General features: G+C 54.2%; 3 protein-coding genes across 9 annotated transcripts in view; 1 reads left to right on the forward strand and 2 right to left on the reverse strand.

Moving 5' to 3' along the window:
• The window catches only part of LOC118497666 (carcinoembryonic antigen-related cell adhesion molecule 21-like), an 834,765-nt gene that overhangs the window by 250,175 nt on the left and 559,561 nt on the right, over positions 1-25,029 (reverse strand). The window lies entirely within an intron of this gene.
• The window catches only part of LOC118497667 (carcinoembryonic antigen-related cell adhesion molecule 1-like), a 746,496-nt gene that overhangs the window by 244,980 nt on the left and 476,487 nt on the right, over positions 1-25,029 (reverse strand). The gene's annotated exons all lie outside the window — the stretch shown is intronic.
• Positions 300-18,750, forward strand: LIPE (lipase E, hormone sensitive type). 7 transcript variants are annotated; one of them, XM_028530364.2, is made up of 11 exons: positions 2,742-2,993; positions 3,268-3,473; positions 9,969-10,504; positions 12,820-12,910; positions 13,028-13,173; positions 13,343-13,528; positions 13,750-14,044; positions 14,817-15,044; positions 15,293-15,469; positions 17,633-18,054; positions 18,450-18,750. In XM_028530364.2, the coding sequence occupies exons 2-11, from the start codon at positions 3,356-3,358 to the stop codon at positions 18,663-18,665; spliced, it is 2,415 nt and encodes an 804-aa protein (XP_028386165.1). In that variant the 5' UTR covers positions 2,742-2,993; positions 3,268-3,355; the 3' UTR covers positions 18,666-18,750. The 7 variants fall into 7 exon arrangements, with proteins under 7 accessions (XP_028386164.1, XP_028386165.1, XP_028386166.1 ...); XM_028530363.2 differs by lacking the exons at positions 2,742-2,993; positions 3,268-3,473 and adding an exon at positions 300-1,397; XM_028530365.2 differs by lacking the exon at positions 3,268-3,473.

The following is a 25,029-nucleotide window of genomic DNA, read 5'->3' on the forward strand; positions in this document are numbered from 1 at the left end:
TATAAAGCAATAATATAAGGTAATTAAACCAGCAACCATTTGAAAAAATGAATAAAGAGGAAAAGACTATTACAACAGTATAGAAATAGCCTTCCCCTCTGATCCTTCCCTCAAACATCAGAAGAAGTGCAGGGGCCAGGGGAGGAACACTCATCCAGAATCTGGCTTCTGTCAGCCCAGAGGACTAAGTTGGGATGTTGCCTTATGAGGAGAAAAAAAAAATTTTTTTAACTGAGCGGTGAGTGGGGTGGGGCCCTATTTATGACACAAGAGGGCAAGCCCCTCCCCTCTGGTAGAAGAGTGCTGGGCACACAGCCGCCTCCTGTTTCTAATCCATCCTCACACCGCTGGAGGCACAGGAGAGCCTCACTTGGCACAGGAGTGGGGGCCACCAGTGGTCAGCCCACTTGTCCACTGCCAGGAATGCCAGGGTAAAGGATTGGAACCCAAAGGAAGTTGTCATCATGAGGAATCAATGAGGCATCTGTGACACAAGAGGCCTGGGTGGGAGGCCAGAAGGATGAAGCCTGGGAGATCCGCATCTCCCATGAGGGAAATAACAACAGTGGAGCCAGGTTCTAAGTCAGTAACTGGGCCTGACTGGGAACCTGAGCCACCCCAGACACCTATCACCCAGCCAGAGCCTGACCCAGAAAAGACACTCACAGCACAGCCAGCACCTAAGACCCAACAGGGACCCAATACCCAACAGGAGGCTGCTTCCCAGCAAAGACCCCTCGCTCAGCAGGAGCCCCTTGCCCAACATGAAGCTGAATCCCAGCAGGAAGCTAGAGTCCAACAAAAATCTGCTTCACAGCAGGAACTTCTTGCCCCACAGGAGCCTGCGCCACAGCAATCGCCTCCCATCCAAAGGGTGTCCTTCACTCAACAGGAAGCTGCCTCACAGCAGAGAGCTGGGCCAGAAAAAGAATCTAGAACTGAACAGGAGTCAGAATTGGGAGAGGGACATGTAGCCTGGCCAGCACCTGGCCCAGTAGAGCCACCTCTAGCTCAGAAAGAAGCTGGATCAACACCTCTGGCCCAAACTGAATCTTTGTCCCAAGAGAAGCCAGGACAGTCAGACCCTATAGCCCAGGAAACAGCTACAGCCAAATCCCAGCAGGGATCTTCGATTGGGTATGGGTTTCTATCAAAACTTCACAGACTATCCCTACAGCAACCAGTCTCGGATTGGAAGACATTTCTTAAATGGGTCACAGATGTTGACTCAGAATCAGATTTGGGGTGTCCATATGAGACCGATTCACCAGCCATGAGGGGTGGAACAGTGACCCAGGGAACAAAGCTGGACTTCGAGGGGAAACCTGGTTATGAAGTGATGTCAGGAAGTGCTGGGACATCAACCCAAGGAAAAAACAGAGACTACTGGGACACAGGTGAGTTGAGCCTGAAGGCACAGGAGTCTCCCAGGGACAGTTATTACGTACTGAGAGATACGAATATGTCAGGTTAGCTCAGGTGATCTCTCAGCAGTCCTGCTAAATGAGGACCAACAGCCCTATTTGATAGATGAGAAAACCAAGGCCTTGAGATCTAAAGGATCTGACAGGAGGGGGGGCAGTAGGGGGTGGGCAGTCCTGGATCCAAAGCCAAGGTCTGACTTCTTCACAGGCACCAGGCTGCCTCTCTTCGAAGGATTTGGGATAAATCAAAGTGGGAAAGGATTCTGAGCCAGGGCCAGAACACAGAGGAACCCACCTCCCTGCCACTCACTATTCATCCATCCCTCCCCAAACCCACTGAGCACAGTTCCAGGGCACACACTGCGGTGTACACGGGAGACACAGGCTGAACATGGCCCCTTACCCTTGAGGCGATTCCATCCCAGCTAGGCCGAAATCTGTGCCTTCGCAGTCCTTGAGGCTCTCCGGGTCAGCCCTCTGCGGCATAACACTTGCTCCCCTCCCCAGGCTGTCCCCTCAAGGAAGTCCCAGTCCAGCCAGGCCTTCAGAGGCCTGTGTGCTACAAGAGGGGCCGTGGGATCCACCAAAGTCCCCAAGCAAGATAGGAGCTAGAGGAAGGGAGGGCTGGGGTGGCAGGAGCGGAGGATGAAAGGGCCACCAGCCATCCCTTCCTCCCCTCCTCCGAAGCAGGAAGCAGTGCCCTGGGGTGTGGGCTCCAGCTCCCATCCCCCTTCTCTAGGCTGCAAATGGGCGTCAAGTGTTCTCCCTGCAATGAAAGGTTCCTTGCTGAAGTGGTGGAAGGGTGAAAAACATGCAGCCCCACTCTGGAAGCTGAGGGTGCTGTAAGACGAATCCAAGGGGCCACAATGGCGGCCCAGCCCAGAGGCCCCGCGCTCCCGGAAAGGCTGACCTGTCTCTCAGGGCTGAGGAGAGGGAATTGGTGTCCCCTGGTGCTAAGGATGCTTGTAGGCCTTGGGAGGGTGGGAAGGAGGGGCAGGATGAAAAGAGAGGGTTCCAGGTCTTTTCCCAGTGCTGAGGATGAGTTATTTCTCTAGCCACCAGAAACTGTATCAAGGGACGCCCTCCCCAAACTAAGGGGGAGACCAGGAAGCCTTTCTTGAAGAGCCCGTGTGGCCGCTGTGTGTCCATGCGGGAGCCTCGAGCTCCCTCTGTTTCCCGCCTTTTCCCAGGCTCACTACACTGCTTCCGCCACCGCTCCTCCCCTCCGGTGGGCCTGCGACGCGGGGCTAGTACGCAGGCGCCGAGTATTCTCCTTGCCCCTCCCCTCATTCTCCGGGGCAGACAAGGCAGAAAAAAGAACGGCGAGAAACAGGGCATTAAAGAGAACTAGGAGGTGGAGAGAGGTGCGGAGAATGGAGAAACCTGGGCTTCCTCCTCCAACGACTAGCAGGCAGAGCCACACCTCCGGTGCTGGCGCCCCGCCCCGGCTTTGAATTGCCTAAGAACCTGGCCGGCTCCCCTGCCCCCCAGGCAGAGGCTCAGCGGCGCCCCGGTCTCCCCTCCAGCGGGCGGGCAGGTTGGCGTTCTAGGGGATTCCTACGTGGGAAGGTGAGTGGGAAAACAAGGCTGAGAACCAACAAGTGATCAAATCAAGGCTTCCGAGCCAGGATGGCCACTGTGGGATTCCCCACTAGTCCTGCCTGATGGACGCTCTTCACAGCCTCCAGGGCTGCATTTTTGTCTGTCTTGGGTCCTTTGGCATGGAAGGGGCGGTGCCAACCTTAGGCCTTGGCGGTTGAGGGCGGGACCCGGCGGTGGAGTGAGATTCAGATTATCCAAGGGGTGGGACCCAGAGTGGAGCAACCCCCTGATTGGGTAGTAGGCGCCCGGTGTTGTGTAAACAAGATTAGCCCTCCCCGCGGAGCATGAAGGCTGCAATTGGTTCCCGCGCTGGGAACTGAGGAGAATTGATGGAGTCAGCGGGGGAAACCGGGCCCGCCGGGGCCTCTGGGGCCCCAGCCTCGAAGGAGGACAAAGAGGGATCCAAGTGCCGTAGCCGCCGGCGGTGGCGAAAAGTCAAGGCCAAAGGTGAGCACGTGGGGGTGGGCAACAGCCCGGAAGGAACCTCAGACATCCTGAGAGGAACCGGGGGACTAAGTGGACCCACCCACCACCTCGAGAAGTAGGGGAGTCCTTGGATTGGCCCATTGCCGCCCTGCGGGGGGATGCGAGGATGACGTGAGAGCGGAATTTCCCCCCAGCCTAGAGAATACCGGACGCCCCACTACTGTCTTGGGAAAAGAGTCCGGAATGCGAGTCTTCTGGACCAGCGTTGCCACTCTGGCTCCCTACTCGCTGTGTGACCTTAGGCAGAGCCTGCTCTCATTGCTTCCCACCTGGGAAATGGTTCAAGCACCGCTTTTCCCGTCACAGGCACTCTTGAGAGGATAGTAAGGAAGAGGTTTATAAGCTGTTGCCCAAAGAGGAAGTTTAGAGGTGAGTCAGAGAAAGGTAGGAGGAAGGGGTGCTCTAAGGTGGGGAAAGCCAGGGGGCCATTACAGCTCAAAACAGATCAGTGCTCCCATCCTTCATTCAGTCCATTCATCCCTGTCAGTCCACGTGCTTCAGCCCCACTCCCCGGGACCTAACTTCTAGGAGTAGGGGGTTCCTGGGTTGGCTTCCGTCACCACCCCTCCCTCAGGAGATGGGACTGGCAGTCCAGCGGAGATGCTGCAAGCCTCAGGCAGGGGCTGGCATTAAGCCCTTGCTCAGTTTTGAGTATTTGTCAACCCAAGTGAGAGCTTGTGGGAAGTTCCTGTGCAGAAAAGAAAATGACATAGCTCCTAAGCCCCAGCAACTCCAAACTCAATTGTTCTCCCTGCCACAGGCTGCACTGTACATCCCTGTCAAGGACAGAACTGGAACTGGCTGTGATGCACATGCAGGGTCAGATAGGCTCAGACCGGTGCCCACGTGCATTCACTGTCACACAGCGAGTCTGCATCACAAGCCAACAGAGTGCCCAGAGGCATTACACACATGGTTAAGTACATGGGCATTGGAGACCTGGTTCCTCAGGCTATGGGCAACAGGCTCCCTCCCCTGCCTCAGCTTTTTGAGCTATAAAATGGACATGATTAAAGTGCCTGACTCCTGGGACTGTTGTGAGGTTTGAGGGAATGCAGTGTGTTTGGTGCTGGCACACAGCAAACTCTCAGAAGGAGTGGAGGTCACCCCTCATGAGACAGCAAGCTACCTAAGAGTGGGGCTGTATCAGCCTTGTTTACCCCATATTTCCAGAGCCTGCTATGTCAAGCACATAGGCACTCAAATATTTATTGAATTAACAAGTAAAGGAATGCATGAACTGTAACACTGGGACAATAAAGTGAACATGACAACATGCTCACTTAGGATTGTCATGAGGAGTCAGAATCCTCATGGGCAGGGCTTCCTGCACAGGGCTGAGCCAGTCTTCACAAATCCATTGGCCCACCTTCTCACACAGGCTCATTCCCCCAAGCTCTAAGATCTGCCTCATTTGTCCTGGTGCCAGGTCTCAGATGGGTGAATCAGACCCCGCCCCTGCCCCAAGGGCATCCAGGCTTGCTAGTGCAGTCCTTGCCATCAATTTCAATCTTGCCAGTAATCCAATGACGCTAGTGTCATCATGATCACCTTATTTCCCAGTTCATGACACTGAAGCCCTGAGGGAGCAAGGTCACCTGGGCTTCCTTTTTGGCTAGTGAGGGCAGAGAAATGGCCATCTCCAGCCTCCTGAGGGCAGGGAGAGTGTGAGCTCAAAACTGCTGTGTGCACAAATTTGTTCGGCAGACATTCACTGAACACTTATTTGTGCCAGGCCTGGGCTCTCGGTGACCAGATATAATTATAAACTGTGATGAATACAAGAGGGAAATCCCTGAGAAAACATAAGTGGGAGGTTTTCCTAGGAGGTAACATTGGGCCCAAGGATGAGCAAGTGTTGACTGCTCAGCAAAGGGTCAGGGAGGGCCAAGGGGATAGAATGGGCAGAGACCTTGAGGCCCAAGGAAGTAGCACATTACAGCACAGCGGGAGTTCATCGAGGAAGGGGAGAGAGAAAGAAGGCTGGGTGGGTGGGGGCCCAGATGGTTCCTGGTTTTAGAAGGCCATGGCTAGGATGTGGGGCTTTATGCTGAGAACAAGGTTGGTGCTGTTGAAAGGCTGGGAATGTGTGGCCAGATTTATGTTTTAGAAGGATCCTGGGACTGCTGTGTAAAACAGACTGAAAAGGACAAAATCAGAGACACTAAAAAGCTGTTACAATCATCCAGATAAGGGAGCAGTGGGGGTGGGGTGGATCAGGTTCTAGAGGTTTCTAGGGGCAGGGTAGACAGGGCTTCATGATGGGCTGGATGGGGATAGGAGGTGGGTGGGATGATACTCTGGTTTCTGGCTTGAGCAAATGAGGAGACATGCATACTTATGCCACACATACACACACCAGGATATGCACAAATCTCAGTACATGCATTTATACTCACACAAACACATGCCCACAGAACCTCACAGGCCAAGACAGACAGAGGCAGATACACTCACAGTCTGAGAAGCACACACACATAGGCCATGGCACATGCATAAAAACATGCCTTCAGATATACCAAGAAACAGAAAAATGCACAGATGAAGAAAAAATGTCAACATACCCCCACATACACACACAAGCTGGGTCAAACACTGGCCATGACCCAAACCTGAGTGTGTCCATACATGCATGTGAGCCTCAGACACACTCACACCTGACAACCAAGAGAGCACACAGCTGAGACCTGACAGAAGAGCAACCCCCAGATATACCATCCTTGCTGGTTCTGTGACCCTGGGCAGCATGTCACCTGTCTGGGTCTGTTTTCTCATCTCCCAAAAGGGGTGGTAATAGTCCCCACCTCATGCATCCTGGGGAAGATGAAATGAGTTACTTCACAGAGAGCACATAAAGAGATCAGTACCCAGCACACTACCATCGGACCTCAGAGTGCTGTTGGCTCTTCTGTGGGAACACTCAGAGAACAAACAGGCTACACTCACCGGTCCCTTCCTGCACTTGTACCCCGGCATTCCCCTTCAGAAGCCCTTACCCCTCCCAGGCCCCAGACCTCGCCCTTCATCTTCCCCCTACTTCCTTCCACATTGCCCTGATCCATCCCCAGGGGCCAAAGTCCAGGCCTGAATCAGATGTCAGTGCTCTGTGGGGCAAAGGGCTAGTGCCCGGACTGCAGGACCCCTCAGCCCTACCTCTGCCCCAGTCCCTGCCCATGGCCCTGGTGGGCCTGCCTATGCCCCAGTGCCCTCTGCCTGGGATTCTTGACAAGTTTCTGGCAATCTCAGCATCCCTTCCTGCCAGCTCCAGCCGGCCTAGCCCCCAGGGAGCCACCTAGACTAGGGCGAAGGGCAGGGCCCTCGGAGTCATGAGGGCCTGTTATCCAGCCTCTTCCCCAGTGCTTTGTGCAAGTTACTTGTTCTGTCCAGGTCTCTTCTGTCCTCCTCAATAAAGAGCCCTACTGCCTAGATGGGAAGTAAATAACAATGGCTTTATAAAGTAGGAAACCACAGTCTATTAGGCAACAAATACCACATGCTGGCTGTGCGCCAGGCACTGTGCAAGGGGTTCAGGAACAGCAATAAAACAAAGTCCCTGCCATCAGGGAGCCTATAAATTAATGAGGGAGACAAAGAGCAAAGACATAAATAGTCCGTCTATGGTATGTTAGACAGCAATGCGTGCCACAGAGGAAAATAACCCAGTATACACATTGGTGAGGCCGCATGAGAACCACTGAGCAGACAGCTATAGAAAACGCTGCCCAGGGGGCAGACAGGATGGCCTAGTGCATTTTCCAGATGAGGAAACCGGGCTGATCCAGGATCACTGGGTGAGTAGCTTGGGCTGGTGTTCCACTGTCACAGCCACCAAGCTTAGAGCTCCCTCCAGAGGCCTCTGTCCACCTTGTCTGCCCTAGGGAGGGGTGGTCCTCTCCTGTGCTCCCATGCATCCCCTTCTGTCCCTCACTGTGACTCTTCAGGCTTTCCTTCCTTCCTTCAAGTATTCGCTGAGCACCTACTATGTGCTAGGCCCACTGATGGGTCTGCCCTCAGGAGGATGGCATTTTAGGGGGAGAAACAGGAGGACTCACCCTCGGCCAAGCAAATGACACTGAAGCCTCAGGGCCTCTCATTTGCACTGGTCCCTTGCAAGGCCCTGCACCTAATTTTGTATTTGTGATTTTGTATTGTTTTTCCTAAATAGCCCCACATCCACACATAAGTTTCATGTTGTAATAAGCTTCATGACTCTATGAAGCCTGGTTCTGCCCCCAGGGGGAAACAAATAATAAACATGTAAACAAACAAATGTGTAATCACAAATGTGTAAAATTCTGGAAAGAACAACTTAAGCATGATGGCAGAAAATAGTGCTGGGGCAAACCTCCTACAGGGATGAGCAGTTAGGGATTGCCTCCTCAAGGAGACAAGCTGAGGACTGAAGGGCAAGAAAGAGCTGGCCAGGTAAGAAGCATGTGGATTAACACAGGTGAAGTGTCTCTCAGCCTTGCTTTCCCCATATGTGAGGAGGAGAGAACAGTCACAGCAGGATGGGATGCGAAGGGTAAGTGGCAGGTACAGGATACCCAGTGTGAGAACACCACACGGTAGGTAGGCCTGTGGCTCAGGCCCCTAGCTGAGCTTGGCACTGCCCTTAATCTGCTTTTGTCCTCCCAGGAGGGACAGGCAGGGCTAGCTACCCTCTTTCTTTCCCTAACAGCTGGAGCCAACTGTGCCAGGGCCAGCCTGGGGCGGGGGAGGGGGGGTGGCAGGCAGCGGGAGCAGAGATCACGGGACCCTTGCTCCCTGAATCCATGCCGGAGAGAGGGAGAGCAGCCTGGCTGGGTGAGAGGGGACAGTTTGTTCAGAACTGGGGCTAAGACTCCTGGGTCTGAGGGAGGAGGAGCTGGGGGCCTGGGGTTCTAAAGCAGAATTGAACTGGGGCTGGGCGCAGGCAGGGGGCCAGGGAATTGGGCTCCAGCTCTGTTTACAGCACGTGGTTCTCACTGTCCCTTGTGGGTAGGAGGGAGGTGGATCAGTGGCCACACCCTGAGCAGGCTAGGCCCCTCCCCGGGTTTATTGCCCCAGGCTGCTACTGGCACAAGCCACAGTCCCACTGTCCAGCAGTCCTAGCCTGGGGAGGACTCTGAAGAGGCCTAGAGGGGTGAGTGCCCAGCAGCTAAGAAATAGGAATGGCCCTGAGAGACAGGAATGGCTACTGCCAAACCCCAGGGCCTAGAAAGGAGGGGTTACGCTCTAGAGGAGCAGGGGACCAACAACCCAGGAGCCAGACAAGGTGCTGAGTGGGCTGTAGAACGGAAGAGTCTCTTGAGCAAAGGGCAAGGGGGACCCTTAATGTGGGGAATCCAGTTTCCGAGGGTCAGAGCTAGAGGCCCAGGCTCCAGAGCCCTGGGAGAGAGACAGGACTCTGGACCTGGGTTTGAATTCTACTCTACCGCTTTTAATGCAGACTTCAGCTCCTTCCTTAACACCTCTGTGCCTCAGTTTCTCCTGTATAATGGGATGCTACCACTAATAGCTGAAGCATGAACCAAGGCAGTCTGTCTGGGTCTCAGAGAGTTATCAAGGACAAATGAACAAACGCACAGAAAGCTCTCAACATGGTCTGGCACAGAGTGAGCTCAAGGTCAGAGGCAGCGATGATTATGAATGAGTACTGCTATTCCAGGCCAGAGAGCAGACCTGGCCTGTGCAATCTAAGCCAAGTGGACAAGCCGGAAGGCCGGGAGACCCACCTGGGAGAAGAGTGAGACCGTTTTGGGACTACACAGAAGAACAGGATGGGAGCTGGAATTTGGAGGGGGTTCCACAGCCAGACTTGAGGGGCCAGGAAGGGGCAAGAGTGACTCTTCAGTTTTAAGTAAGGCTAGAGTGATGAACTCCTGGGTTCAGGAAGAGAATTGGGCTTGGGACCAGGGTCCTGCGACACCACCAGGTGGATGGGAGTGGTGGGCTGAGGGATGAACTCTCCCAAATATTGTTGGAGGGGAAGGGCCTATGGGCAATGCCTGGGGCCTGAGAAGGAGGTGGGATGGAGGCCTAGACTCCTGGGTCCTAACAGGGGGGACCAACTGGAATCCAGACTCCTCAGAACCTAGAAGGAGTCCTGGGCCCAGAACAGTAAATGGACTTTTGGGTCCCTGAAAGACAGGAAAACAGGTAGGAAGACTCCTGGGTATAGGAGATGCTGGAGTGAGGGAACCAATAGGGGAGACCAGGGACACCTGGGGAGAATGGGCTGAGGGTTTGAACTCTGGGCTCCTGAGGGGGAAGAAAGGATCTGGGTACCTGAACTCATGGGTACTTGAACTCCTAAGGAAAAGGGGATGAGGCTCTAGCCTCCACCATTGGGTCTAAAGGAAGAGACCAGATTCTGATGCCTCAGTCTGAGAGAGGCAGGGGATAGAGACCAGGGCCCCAGCTGAGCAAGGGATGATCCAGCCCTGCTTAATAAGCCTCTCCACCTACTTGCAGCCTCGAGGCTCATGCACAGCATGGATTTACGCATGATGACACAGTCGCTGGTGACTCTGGCAGAGGACAACATGGCCTTCTTCTCAAGCCAGGGCCCTGGGGAGACAGCACGGAGACTGACAGCCGTCTTTGCGGGTGTTCGGGAGCAGGCACTGGGGCTGGAGCCAGCCCTGGGCAGCCTGCTGGGCATGGCGCACCTCTTTGACCTGGATGCAGAGACTCCGGCCAACGGGTACCGCAGCCTGGTGCACACAGCTCGCTGCTGCCTGGCACATCTGCTGCACAAATCACGCTATGTGGCCTCCAACCGCCGCAGCATCTTCTTCCGCACCAGCCACAACCTGGCTGAACTCGAGGCCTACCTGGCCGCCCTCACCCAGCTCCGTGCTCTGGCCTACTATGCCCAGCGCCTGCTGGCCACCAGCCGGCCAGGGGGCCTCTTCTTCGAGGGTGATGAGGAGCTCACCACGGACTTCCTGCGCGAGTATGTCACTCTGCACAAGGGCTGTTTCTATGGCCGCTGCCTGGGCTTTCAGGTGAGCCCCTGCCCTGCCCTGAGCCCACACTGAAGGCACCTGGTGGTCCCTAACCTGGCCCAATAGTATAGCAGAATAACCACAAGGGTCATGGATTCAGAAAACTGCAGATACAGAAAGGGAAAGCTGTCTGGGGCTCAGACAGAGCTACACAGGGACCTCAGAAATGTGACCCTGCCCCCCACCAGGCCAGATCCACCAGGGAGCAGGAAATCTTTAATTTGCATAGCATTTTACACCAGGCTCCCCACTGCTCTCTATAGTCCTACGCTCAGGAGTCCATTCACCCTTTTTTGTTTGTTTGTTTGTTTGTTTGTTTTTAAGATTTTTTTTTTAGAGAGAGGGAAGGGAGGGAGAGAGAGAGAGAGAGAGAAAGAAAGAAACATCAATGGGCAGTTGCTGGGGGCCGTGGCCTGCAACCCAGGCATGTGCCCTGACTAGGAATCAAACCTGCGATCAATCCACTGAGCTATGCCAGCCAAGGCCCATTCACCTTTTTATGTTACCTGTCTGGCCCCTGAAATCACACGAGAACCCCCAGGAGGACAGTATTATTCTCAAAGGCCCATTTAGTCATCCCCACTGGAGGCCTGGGAGGGAGGAGCAGAGGTTGAAGGGGAGGGGTCCCTAGAGCTGCTCAGCTGGACCCAGCTCTGCCTGGGCTTTGTGACTCACCTAGGGAACTGCAGAATCAGGCTCTTCAGGCTGAGGGGAGGGCCAGGGAGCGGATCTGAGTTGGTGACATTGAGGAAAACCTGGTCTCAGCCCTACTCCACCCTGAACAAGGGCCCTGGCTCCTGCCCACTGCAGGCCTCCTACCCTCTGCTTACCCCCAATCACCCTTGAGGAGACACAGCTCGTCTCTGCCCTAGACAGATGCAGCCAGAGGCCTTCAGAGTCATAGGAAAGTAGTTTGGAGACTCAAAATTGGGTGGCCCTTGGGGGACCAGGCTCAGAGCAGAGGCTAAATTGCCCCTCTCTGGGGTTGGTGCCAGATCCCCTAGTGCCCAGCCATATCGGGAAACCCCACCAGGAGTATTTGGGGCTGTCTGGCCCTGCAGCCCCCTTCAGAACCTCTCAGGACCTCCCCCTACCTCAGTGATAGTCATGCTTGACAGTCTCTCAGCCTCCACCCCCCCACACCATCCCCCATTTCCCTGCAGGGCAGCCTCTCTTCAGTGACCCAGCTTGGGTGTCCCTGGGAATATCCCCTCATCTAAGATGAAACCACAAATACTGGTCAGTCCAGCTGGGCCAGCCAGCTCCTGTGTCCTGGCTGTGACCTTCAAGTCACGGGAGAGAGATCCTGGGGACACCTGAGCCAGCATCAGCCACAATGGCCAGGCACCCCTCTGCTCTCTGGCCCACTGGGACCCCTGGCCAGGGTGGGGCCATGCCTGACAGCTACTCTGGGGACCCAGCTGTGCTGTGTTGCAGGACAGCTCCCCCCCGCCCACTATAAAATGGCAGTCCTGAGAGAGCAGAGGCCTTTCTTGTCTGGGTCTGGCTCAGCCCAGTGCCTAGCACACAGAAGGACCTAGGACCGTATTTGCCAAATGAACAGAAGACCCCTGCTGGCCCCGGCCCACCTCCTGTGGCTTTTTTCCCCCTCTGATCTCATCTCCCCATTGTCTGTCTTTCCTGGGCTGTGTGGCTCCTCTCTCAGATGCTGTCTCCCTCCTTGGCTGTCTTTTTGCCTCAAGATCTCTGGCCCTATCTTTGACCATCTCCCATGTGTCCCCCTATTGACTTGTAACTGATCCCCATTGCTGTTCTTGCCTTATCTCTGTTCCTCGCTGACATTTAGGAAATTCCTGCATCATTTTACACCCCGCTTAAAATCCTCCAGTGGCTCCACACCCCCCATCTGGAATAAGTCTGAATTCCTCAGGCCCTACGTGAGCCCACTTTGCTTCTCTGACCTCACCTCTGCTCCTCCTCCCCTGCCCTCTGCTCCAGCCACGTTGGCCCCTGGTTGCTTATCCATGGCCAGGCCCACCTCAAAGCTTTGTACTTGCTGTGCCCTCTGCAAAGAGCAGCCTTCCCTCACTTCATTTGGGTCCCTCAGGCCCCCTCCTCTAAGTAGCCTGACCCCTAGTCATTCTGTGTTCTCTCCACCAACTGTCTCTTCAAAGCATTAGTCATTACTTGACATTATATAGTGTGTGCCTAGAGCAGTGCCTGGCATACAGAGGTAGCTCAGTAAATGTCTGCTGAATGACACCTGTCCCTCACTCCTGATATCTGCCCCTCGCCCCTGCATGCCCCTGGTCCTTCTCCTGGGTGGTGGGTGATACAGAGGCCTCTCTCCACAGTTCACGCCCGCCATCAGGCCATTCCTGCAGACCATCTCCATCGGGCTGGTGTCCTTTGGGGAACACTACAAACGCAACGAAACCGGCATCGGTGAGCCCCAACCAGCTGGGCCCTGCCTGCACCACCCCTGCCCTCCCATCCCTCCTCCCTGTCCCTGACCCCACAGCCTGATCTGCCTGGGCTCCCTGACACCCTCCTGACCCCCAGGTGTGACCGCCAGCTCCCTCTTCACCAGTGGTCGCTTTGCCATTGACCCAGAGCTGCGTGGGGCTGAGTTTGAGCGGATCATTCAGAACCTAGACGTGCACTTCTGGAAAGCCTTTTGGAATATCACTGAGATCGAGGTGCTATCGGTGAGTATGGGGCGTGATGAGGGTCTAACCTGGGGACACTGAGGCCCAGAGACCCATCCCAGGCCACATCAGGTCTCCACAGGGCTCCAGACCCAGGGACGGTACATAAGGGAAAAACTGGGGCCTTACGCTGCCCCTCCCCAGCGCTCCTTCTGTTCCCTCCACCCAGTCTCTAGCAAATATGGCATCAGCCACCGTGAGGGTAAGCCGCTTGCTCAGCCTGCCACCAGAGGCCTTTGAAATGCCACTGACTGCTGACCCCAAACTCACGGTCACCATCGCACCCCCCTCGGCCCACACGGGCCCTGGGCCAGTCCTCGTCAGGCTCATCTCTTATGACCTGCGTGAAGGACAGGTAGGGCCCCTGGCTCAGCCAGGAACAGGTACAGAGCAAGGGGCAAAGGCAGCCCCCTCCCCAGCACCCACCTTTTCCCAGATGCCCTCCCTTCTTCCCTCCGTGCCTTTGTGACTCACTGCTCACACCTGCCCCCCTCCAGTGTCTCTGAGCACATACCCTTCGTGGGGAAGGCTCAAGCAGGCGGCCCCAGTGTCACCCTCCTCCTCCCTCACCCCCAGGACAGTGAGGAGCTCAGCAGCCTGGTGAAGTCTGAGGGTCCTAGGAGCCTGGAGCTTCGGTCACGCCCCCAGCAGGCCCCTCGTTCTCCATCCCTGGTCGTGCACTTCCACGGCGGTGGCTTTGTGGCCCAGACCTCCAAGTCCCACGAGCCTTACCTCAAGACCTGGGCCCAGGAGCTGGGTGTCCCCATCCTCTCCATCGACTACTCCCTGGCCCCAGAGGCCCCCTTCCCCCGAGCGCTGGAGGAGTGCTTCTACGCCTACTGCTGGGCCATCAAGCACTGTGCCCTCCTCGGTGAGCCCAGCCCTGTCCCTGCCCCAGCTTGCTTCAGCCCCCAGACCTCACTGCAGGGGAGCCAGTCACCTTGTTTCTCAAGTCTCGTCTTCACCCCCTGCCTCCCCTTCCATCTCCTACCACCTAGCCCTCTGCCACCTGGCTTCCCCCCACCCCGCCCCACTCCTCCATCTCTGCCTCAGCACTCTCTCCCAGTTGCCCCACCCAGCAGCCTTCCATCAACCATTTCCTCCTCTGTCTCCTGCTCCCCATCTCCAACCTGTACACACCATTACCCCCCCACTGTCCCCCCTAGTCTCCTTTGACCTTTTCTTTCCTTCTCCTGTTCCCCTCTGATGTCTCCAGCCCATTGTTCTAACTCCTCTGACCTTCCACTTCTGACATCTTGGGAGGTACAGAGCAGGGTGGTACTGTGCCCCATGCCACAGGGCCCATGGTCCCTTGCTAGCCTGAGCCCCTGGCTTCCATTCCCTGGCCTCGAATGCCTCTTCCTCTCCCTGCAGTCTCGTCCATCCTCCTTGCTTCCAGCCTCCCAAGCTTCCCCAGATCTTCCTGATCTCTGGGCCTCTCCATATCTTTAGTCAGTCCAGTTCTCTGGCCACTATCCTTCAAATGGGTCCAAATCCCTGCCTCAGTTTACCAGTCTCTAAACTTGCGGTTGGCTAGACCATGGGGTTGGGGCCTGCACATCCCACCTCTAAGAGCCCAGGGCTCCCAGCCCAGGGCTGGATTTCCTCCCTGCCAGGCGTGACCAAGCCCCCCTCCAAAACAGGCTCAACGGGTGAGCGGATATGCCTCGCAGGGGACAGCGCCGGCGGGAACCTGTGCTTCACTGTCTCCCTTCGGGCTGCAGCCTATGGGGTGCGGGTGCCAGACGGCATCATGGCCGCCTACCCAGCCACGATGCTGCAGCCCACCGCCTCTCCCTCTCGCCTTCTGAGCCTCATGGACCCCCTGCTGCCCCTCAGCGTGCTTTCCAAGTGTGTCAGTGCCTATGCTGGTAAGGCCCACTGCCTCAGAGCTGGGACCTGGGGAGCCAGGGTGCCTGGGGCCTACAGGGACAGGGGTAGAGCCCAGTGTCCTGGGTCTGAGGCAGAAGGGCTGAGGAGAGAAACCTAAGACTCCTACTGAAGCGATGAGCTATTCTTGGGTCCTTGGGGGCATAGATACCTGAGGCTCTGGGTGTTGATAATGGGCCTAGAAAGAGAAGAGACCAGCCCAGCACCCCCCACAACACACACTCCACAGGTGGGGAGACAGAGGACCACGCCGACTCAGACCAGAAGGCACTGGGCTTGATGGGGCTGGTTCGGCGGGACACAGCCCTGCTCCTCCGGGACCTCCGCCTAGGAGCCTCCTCGTGGCTCAACTCCTTCCTGGAGCTGAGTAGGCACAAGCCCCACCCTAACTCAGAGCCCATGGCAGGTGAGTGAAGCCCTCCCCACACACCCACCCAGGATGCCCAGGGGGGACAATCTGGCACACCAAAGTCCTGACACAGGAAGGTGGCTGTGCCCAGGGGCACTCAGGGCAGCAGACATCACTGGATTCCTGGTTCTGCCCCATTTCTAATCCTGGTCCCTACTGCAAAGCTTTGGTTTTCCATGACAGTCCACATCCTGAAAATTCAAGGACTTCAGGTCCCCCCAGGTCATCTCAGTCCCAGAGACTATAGGATTTAACTCTTCAAACAGCCTTTTCCAGAAAGACACCCCAGTAAACAACTCAAAGGTCTGCCCCAGGTGGGTCCTCAGGTGGGAGTTCAGCCCTCTTAAATTCTTTCCAGAATTTTATTTTAATTTATTGATTTTAGAGCAAGAAACATCAATTTGTCATCCCACTTATTTATGCCTTCATTGGTTGATTCTCCTATGTGCCATGACTGGGGATTGAACCTGCAACCGTGGTGTATTGGGACAACACTCTGACCAACTGAGCTGCCCTGCCAGGGTTCCAGAGTTTTAAGCGGCACTTAGGGGTAATATCCCTGCTGCAGGAGCTAACCTGTGAGGCTGGGGCAAAGAGATTAGCAAACCAAATGGACCTTGGGAAGTTTCCAAGCCTTGGGCGGGTTGCAGGACCTTCAGGCAGCCGAAAACCACTTCCATCCAGGATTTTCCCCACTTTTCCTTAACATTTTAGTTTTAAGGATTTTAAACTACAACCAACTCAACTTATTTTCACTCTCTTGAAAATCAACAGTATTTTCTGAGTAACAGAAATGGCATTTTCAAAAGTGTATGAGTACTCAGAAAATTATTCCAATTAGTTGTTTTGTTTTAAATTAAGTTTTAGAGTATTCAAATGGATGCAAATAAATGCACATAAAAACAAAAGGAATTTGAATGGTAGGCACACAGACCAGTGAGCGCTGGGACTTTACTTACAAAGGTGACGGGCGCAGTCCCTAGAGCCCCTGCACTCACAGCCGTCTAGCCCTTGCTGCACCAGGTACTTGCTGGGTGACATGGGCAAGTAATGACATCTGTGAGCCTTGCTTTGCTCCTCTATGAAATGGACACAATGAGAGTGCCCGCCTTATAAGGTTGTCATAAGGACTGCTTACACCCATTCATGCCAAGTACCCAGCACAATACCTGGCACACAGTAGGTACTCTTAGGGGATGCCAGCTTCCCTTACTGGCTGTATGCCATGATTCTAGTCAACAGTTCTGTTCCAGTGACCCCCGGCTCACAGACTTAATGCAGTTATTCTCATATCTTGCATTTGCCTTCATGGATTTGTAATGATAAATGAAAAAAAAAAAAAAAACAACAAAAATAGAGGATCTTGGCCCTAGTGGTAAAAAGTGTGGGTCTAATAAAATTAGTGGAGCTGAGGCCAAGGTGGGCACACCACGTGGGCCGGAGCACATCTGTAGCATCAGTTGGGTGCTTGCTTTCCTGGTCACTCAACAGGAAGAGAAAAAACTGAAGAACAAAAGGCCCATGTTGGGAATAGGTCTATGTGGCTATAGGTGTGGGACCCCTGGGAATCTAATGTGCCCCCAAAATACTTTTTTGCTCCCTTCTTAGTCTCCTTTCAAACCCTGGGGCCTGCTCCCTACTCCACTTTGATCCACTCATACCCTGTGTGTCAAATAGCTGTAAAAAGATGGCTGGGTCTCAGGCTGGGCCAGGAGGCTGCTGGAACAGGGTGCCCGACCTGGTAATAGAACAGTTGGACCTAATCCAATATCTTATCCCTCTGAATCGTCAGCACTTCCTATGAGGTAAGGACTATTTTTATCCCCTTTGTGCAAAAGAGGAAACAGAGACTCCCAGAGGTAAAGTGACCTGTTTTTAACTTTCCCAGGCACCACACACACACACACACACCTCCACTAGAACACAGCTTCACCTCCAGGACCACGAGACTTTCCACCTGCCCCTTGGAGTTGCAGCTTGAATGCGTGGAGCTCCCACCTGTCCCCAAGGAGATGTCTGGAGGGAACACTCCAGGTCTCCACAGCCCTAGGACACAGCCCCTCTTCTAGAGGCCTGTGACCTTCCCTGCCACCCACACACCCATGACACAGAGGGGCTGACCTGCTGCCCAGCTAGCCCCTGACCTTGCTCCTCTCACAGAGCCAATTCGACGCAGCGTCTCTGAGGCAGCTCTGGCCCAGCCTGGGGACCCACAGGGCACGGACCCCCTCAAGGACCTGAAGCTGCATGACCTGAGCCTCAGGGGCAGCTCCGAGACATCAGGCACCCCTGAGCTGTCACTGTCAGCAGAGACACTTGGCCCCTCCACACCCTCAGACGTCAACTTCTTATTCCGGCCTGACGATACACCAGAAGAGACTGAGGCCCAGGATGAGCTGAGCACCCAGGACAGAGGTCAGGGCATTGGTGCCTCCTTCCCTCGGGGCTTCCACCCAAGGCGCTCCAGCCAAGGCCCCACACGGATGCCCCTGTACTCGTCACCCATTGCCAAGAACCCCTTCATGTCACCGCTACTGGCACCTGACAGCATGCTGCAGGGCCTGCCACCTGTGCACATTGTGGTAAGCGCTAGGCAGGGACCAGCAAAGAGGGGTGGGTGGGATGCAGATGCACCTGGGGAAGAAAGCTCCCAGGAAAGGGTGGCCCCCAGGGGAGAGGTGTGCCACCAGGAATGCCTGGCAGTGGGAGAACGCAAGGGATTCAGGGCTGCCATTTTCTTTTGCAGTCTTGTTGAGCATCATGCGACTGAGGGGCAGCCGCAGGGCTTGCAGAGTCAGGGAAAGGGAAGCTACAGTGGGTCCTGGGGGAAGGAAAAAGCCAAGCAGGGAACCCCGTTAAACATTCTACAACCCCCCCCACCCCGTCTCCCTCTTCTGTCTGCCCCTTTCTCCACGTGTTTTACCCCACCCTTGTTTTCTGCGCATTGTTCCTGTGCCTCACCCCCACTGTCCTGCAGGCGTGCGCGCTGGACCCCATACTGGACGACTCGGTCATGTTTGCGCGGCGGCTGCGCAGCCTCGACAAGCCTGTGACGCTGCGCGTGGTGGAGGACCTGCCGCACGGCTTCCTGAGCCTGGGGTCCCTGTGCCGGGAGACGCGCCAGGCGGCTACGCTTTGTGTGGAACGTATCCGCCAGATCCTCACTCCGCCTGGCACCGCCGCGGGGGTCTGAGCCTCAGGTCAGAGCCAGGCCACCCAGTATGTGGGGGTTGGGGGTGAGAGGCGGCGACACTAAAGGCCTCCTGTTTACATCTGCATCGGCCTCATAGTGTATTGTGAATATTGCTTCAGGAGGAGGGGAGGAGGGAGGGGACCCTGCAGAGAGCCCCTGGCCCCTCCCTACCTGGGACGTGGGAGATAGCCAGCTGTGCCTTAAGTTGGGGATGATAAGGGGGAGGCTGGGAGGTGAGACCCTGGACTGGGGGATTGGGGAGAAACCAGTCTCTTGAGACCTCTGGACCTGCACTCCACCATTGCCTTCTACTGCTACTGCAACGGCCGCAGGGGCAAGGCCTGACCCCACTTGCCCTTGGCTTGTTTTTGTTTGTAAATAAAAGTATTTAATTAGTTTGGCCTCTTGCAAACGGGGACAGGGCGGGTTTGTCCCTCACGGGGCAGCATCACACTCAGCTGCTGGGAATGAGAAACCTGGGACTGGAGGGTTGAAGGCTGGGGGCCCAACCTGGAGTCCTGGAGAGGAAGGGGCCTGTGGGCCTGGATTCTTGGGTGCAGAGGGACTGGACTCCCTAAAACACACAGACTTCCCCACAGACTTAATCCAGGTAGAGCATCAGAGGACTCCTGGTTCCCAGCTACTCCCTTTTATCAACTCAACCCCAGCACCCACCAGAAGGAAACCCAAATAACTGTTATCCCCTAGATAACTGGAACAAGCTAACAGGACACCAGAAACAAACTATTCACCCAAAATTCTGGAGGCCCCAGCTCTGCCCAGCTGTGCCACTCAGTCCCTCAACAAAGACTGTTTCCTCACCCTTTTATGAGCCCTGAGTTTGAAGCAGAGATGGTTTCAATCCAGGGTCTGCCCTCAAGGGACTCAAGGAGGATGTGAGACTGATGCAGACACAGCTCCTACAAGGGCTACACCTATAGTAGTCAGGGAGGGCTTCACAGAGGAGGTGATCCTAGTTTGACTTTAAGGGATAAGCAAAAGAAACATACAAGGTGGTTAGAGCCAGTGACCCATGATCAAGGCCTCTGGCATGGAGAGAAGTTTAGGTGCAAAGTGGGGAGTGGCCTGAGGGACCCAGAATGGTCAATAAGAGCAAATCCTGAAGGGCCTGGATTGCAATTTGGACTATAACTGAAAGGCAGTGAAGGGCCACAGATGGGCTTTGAGCAGGGATGTGATTGGCAGCACTGAAGAGCCTGTGACACTAAGGGACAGGCTGAAAAGGGCAAGGATGGAGCCAGGGAAAACAAGGCCTGAGCAGGGGCAGAGGGTAGGGAGTGGGAGTAGGGGGTGGAGCAGAACCCAGAGCTGTAACTTAGGTTGAATGAATAGGACTTAAGGGTGGAGCAGAGGTGACAGGAGAGTAAGGGGACAATGATACTCAAGTCTGGCCAGGGCAATAGGTAGACAGGCTATCTCTACTGGGAGGAAGCTCAGGTGTGTGGGGGGAGGGGGGGGTGCACATGGAAAGATCAACGGTCTTAGACATCCACGGGGACATGCAGGAGGCCAGGAGAGTGGGCTGGGTGCTGATTGCAGCTGAGGGACTAGAAGAACCTTTCTAGGAAGAGGGGGCAGGTGGGATGGGCAAAGGGCTAGCACAGACACAGAGAGCTCTGAGGACCATGGCCCCCCAGTAAAGAGCAGGCAGTGAAAGTTGAGCCAGGGAAGGTTCTAAGGAGTAGCTGCAGAGGCAAGATCAAGAAAGAAAAGAACATGGAGCAAAGGGAATGAATGTTAGGCGGGAGGGAGTGATCTATGTCAGATGAGAACCCAAATGTTATCATCAGGCCTCAGCAATGAGTGGGTGGGTCCTCGGTGACCTTATACAGAGTCCCTGCAGGGTCATAGAAGGTGCACAGCCTGATGTGGAGGATTAAGGAGGGAGTGGAAGGTAATGGATTGAGCAGGTGGATACCACAAGTCTTTAGCTGTAAAAGGGATGAAAGCTAATCCAACAGAACTTGATGCAATGTTTGTGTGTGTGTGTTTAGAAAAGATGGAACGTTTTATACTGCCAGGGAAGGAAGAGAGGGGGAGACGGAAGATGAGAAACACAAGAAAGCAGTTTCCTGAAGGGAGGGGGAGAAGAGGACCCTCACCTCAGAGGCCCTCATTCACCCAACCAGTGGCTTGAGTCAGGTCCTGTGATGGGGAGGGAGCCATAGCCCAGAACTCTCCCTGAAGATCCAGACCCATTGGTGTGAATGATGGTTCCCCTTGTCCAGCTCATAGGACCCCTTATTCATCTCTGCCCAAACAGCCATCATCACCAACATGCTCTTTCCTGTCCCCATCTCAGGGATGGCCTCATCATTCCCTTTAACTCCAATGGCTCCTTCTCTGGAAACACTTTCCTGACTCACCAAACCCAAAAAATGACTCTTCCGGACTCCCCTGCCTCTGTATATCCCTGCCTATCAATGAGTGTGGCTATCCTCCCATCTGACCCAGGCCTGACTCACCCCGGCACACCGGAAGCCTCAGGAAATGTTTAAGTAATGGGTGGATGAAGGTGTGAATAAGTGAGTGTGAGGGGTTATACGAGGAAATCAGTGAGGGAATTAATGTGGGCAGGGCAGGTAGATGCAAACAAGAATCAGGTTTTGGGTGGGAGGATGAAATGAACGAATGACTAGCTGAGAGTGCATGCGGGATTCGGTTTCTCCAACAAAACAAAACGGGCGGTAGCCCGGCTAAGCTCCCTGGTCCGCCTCAAGTCTCACCAAGCCCACCGTTTCCCATCCGAGCTTCGTTAAGAATCCCAATACTGGACGTGCTGGAAAGGTCTTTCCCGACCGCACCGGCAGAGCCTTTTCGCTCGCCAGAGGATCTCAGCTTCCGCCGAACCCACCGGGATTCCCACCCGCCAGGTGCCCGCCTATTGGTAGAACGAAGGAATGGGCGGGGACTGGGGTTTTCGAGAGCCTATCTTTCTCCGACTTAGGGCAAGGGCCCCGCCTACTAAGCAGGGCACCCTGAGTGGCCCAAGCTAGTAGGAAGCAAAGTGTTTATTCATTGAATGATAGTGACTGACGTCCTGAGTAGCTTATCAAAGCTAGACTCTGCAGGAGGAAGACCCGCCTTAGGAAAAAACAGAACGCCGGAAGTAGTTGAGAGCGTGTTCGACTGAGGAGGGGTAACCCCTGGGTCTTCTGGCTGTACTTACTTGGGCTGTTGCTGACCTGACCTTGGGTCCTAAAGAAGGATGGGGCCTTGAGACTCCTGACTGCTTGGTCCTGAAGGAAGAAGCCAGGTGCCCGAGGGAGGAGAGAACTGAGGACTCGGAGGAGGAGTAACTGGGGCCCTAGACTTCTGGGTCTGACTGAAGGAGGAGGAGGAGGCTGAGCTCTTGGACTCCTGGATCTTCAAGGAGGGAACTGGGAACCTGAAAGGCTGGGGTCTAGGGACGGGGACTCCTGGGTCCCAAGAGTCACTGGCCTGCCCAGGGATGACAGATTTGAAGTTTAGTATTTTATGTGGCTATTTATGGGGTTGGAGCCCGGCTTGCCCCTAGGCAATAGTTCTGGCTTCTAAGGAACTCTAGAAGTAGAGCTTGACTAGAGATGACAAGGAAGAAGCTTAGGAGAAGCTCTGGCCTCAGAATACCCTTTCCCCCTCCCTAAAAGGAAGCCAGGGGCAGGGTGCTGTCTGCAAAAGAAACAGTGGGATGAGACTTGAAACTCACGTGGAGACCAAAAGCAAAGCATAAATACCAATGGAGAGATTAAATATTGAAAATAATAATAGAGCTCTCTCGTATGGAGTTTACTGTGGCCCAGGTCTGTGCTAAGCATTTTACATAATTATCTCGTGTCTTCCTCATAACGCCTTTAAGAGATTGGATTATTATTATAATCCCTATTTTACAAGTGAGAAAATTGACACCCAGGGACAGAGAATCAAGATGTAAAGAGACAGGAGAGACATAAAACACAGATAGTGATGAACAAAGAGATAAAGACAGGCCCAGAGGGAGAAGAAAGGACAGACAAGGGAAAAAGAGAAGGGCAAAAAGAAAAGCAAAAGAGGGGAGGGGCTGAAAGCCAGGACACTGCATGGGTGGGGTGGGGGGCAGTTCTGGGGAAGGGAAGACCAAGGATGGGGACTCCCGGGTATTTCCTGACTCCCACATAGCATGCTGTGGGAGTTTGGCCTGGTTGGGGTCAAAAATAATGATTAGAGAGAGCAGCTGTGTCATTATCCTATTAGATGATAAGAAAATGATTCATGCAGGTGCCCTGGGCCTGGGAGGAGCCTCTCCCCCACAGCCTTTTTCATCTGGACAAATCAGACCTCAGGAAGGACTGGGGAGGGGCAGAGCCCTCTCTGTCCCTGTCCACTGCTGAGTCTTCATCACTTGGAACTGCTGCTGAGTCCCTCCTGGAGACAGATGAGCCACCCTGGGACAGCAACAACATTGCTGGAGGATCTTCACTCTAATTCTTTCTACTTTCCCCTAGACCTTGAACCAATGCCTGCCAGAGGTCCTGCGGTCACTCATTGCGGGGGCTCAGCCAAAGCTAATGGAGTGGATGGACAAACATCCACATTGTCCTGTGCTCCCCATCATGCTTCATTTCTCAGCCTCTCCCTAGTCTCACCTATCTCTTCCCACCTTCTCTTTCACCGTGGTGTTTCTCCCAAAGCCATTCGGCCCACCACCTGCATTGGGGAGAAACTGAGGCTCAGTCTGGAAGGAGTCAACCTCCCAGTGCCACCTGTAGGGCATGGAAAGGAGCAGCTGAGAAAGGGGTTCTCAAGGCCCCAGATACAGATATGTTCCCAGCACCTCAGAGTCAGAAATGAAAGAATATGTCAAATGTGTCCTTACAACATGTGCTCAAGGCAATCTTGCATTTACACCCACACAATCAGAGAATCACACGCACAGCACATGCAATCACCTATAAACACAAACATAGGCACACAACGAATCACTGCACTGACAACACAGCCAGGAATATCCTACACCTCATGCAAAACAGATACCCCCGTTATGTAGTTACATGCCCAGCCACTGATAGGCATCCAGCCAATCCCTACCAAGACCATGAGCAAAGACTTGGCTTTGTTTACCATTGCATCCCCAGCAACCAGAACAGGTCATCATCGTTGTCATCATCATCGTTAGCAGCAGCAGCATCACCATAAACACAATATATTGCCTTTGTGCCAGGCACAAGTGTAGGTACTTTACATTAAGTAACTCTCTTAATCCTCCAAACAACTCCATTCACAACAACCCATTTTGCAGATGGGAAAATTGAGGTCCAGGGAAGTTTAGTTATTTGCTCAAGGTTCCACAGCCAGTGAAAGGCCATCAGGATTTAAACTCAGGTTTTTGGGTCCATCACACAATAAATAATAAACAACTTGTAATAAATAATTCCTGCTTTAATCCAGTCAGAATTACAGAAACTGGACAACTGAGACCACACCCAAATTCACACGCATAGTGGGTAGAATAACAGGAGGCCAATAGAGACACACAAATAGGAAAGACCCCTTCACATGTCACACCTCAGAACACAGGGACATGCAAAGTGACACATTAAGACAATCCCCACACAGATACACAGCATCCAGAGAAGCACGCGCGCACACACACACACACACACACACACACGGATAGCAACACACCAAAACAACATGGAGACCCATCCAGAGCTCCCTGTTCTGCTCGCAGCCTCACTGGGCTGGCCCTCAAAGAAGCAGCAGATTTAGGATGGAAAGGGGGGCTACCTCACTTGTCCGCTCAGTCCTACCAGTTCCACCAGGGTCATGATGGCACCACCCGCCTTATGAAACCCATGTTGGGCAACTTGACCCAGACCTGGCCTGGACTCCTAGATTCTGGGGAGAAAGGGAGCCTGGATTCCTGGGTTCTGAGAGAGTAGGGGATGGGTGTCCTATGCATGGACTCTAGAGGAGAGGAGGAGGAGGAGGATTGGGACCTGGGCTTTCAGGCCCTGCGGGAAGGAGGGCTGGGGACCTGGAATCCTGGGTTCTGGGAAAAGAGGGGGCCAAGGTACTTGGATTTCTGTCTTTAAAGGTAGGGCTCCAGGTTTAGTAAATAAAAATACAGGACACTCAGTTAAATTTGAATTTCAGATTAACAACAAATACTTCTTTAGTATATCACAAATATTGCACAGGACATACTTATACTAAAAAAAAAGTATTTGTTGTTTATCTGAAATTTAAATTTAACTGGGCGTCCTGTATTTTATCTGGCAGTCCTATTTGAGGGGGAGGATGCCAGATGCCTGGGGACTCTGCCATGGTCACTCCTCAGCCCCCAGGCCTCTCCTCTTCCTGGCCTCCACCCTCCTCCTCACCC

This window comes from Phyllostomus discolor, chromosome 12 (genome assembly GCF_004126475.2).
Source record: "Phyllostomus discolor isolate MPI-MPIP mPhyDis1 chromosome 12, mPhyDis1.pri.v3, whole genome shotgun sequence".
NCBI classification, from domain to species: Eukaryota; Metazoa; Chordata; class Mammalia; order Chiroptera; family Phyllostomidae; genus Phyllostomus; species Phyllostomus discolor.

What these genes read in the sequence shown, in the direction of transcription:
- LIPE (XM_028530363.2), top strand. Translation starts at nt 521, where the DNA reads ATGAAGCCTGGGAGATCCGCATCTCCCATGAGGGAAATAACAACAGTG. An exon ending in CAGAGACTACTGGGACACAG is followed by an intron (nt 1,398 to 9,968) that starts GTGAGTTGAGCC and finishes ACCTACTTGCAG; the next exon opens with CCTCGAGGCTCATGCACAGC. An exon ending in CTGAGATCGAGGTGCTATCG is followed by an intron (nt 13,174 to 13,342) that starts GTGAGTATGGGG and finishes CCCTCCACCCAG; the next exon opens with TCTCTAGCAAATATGGCATC.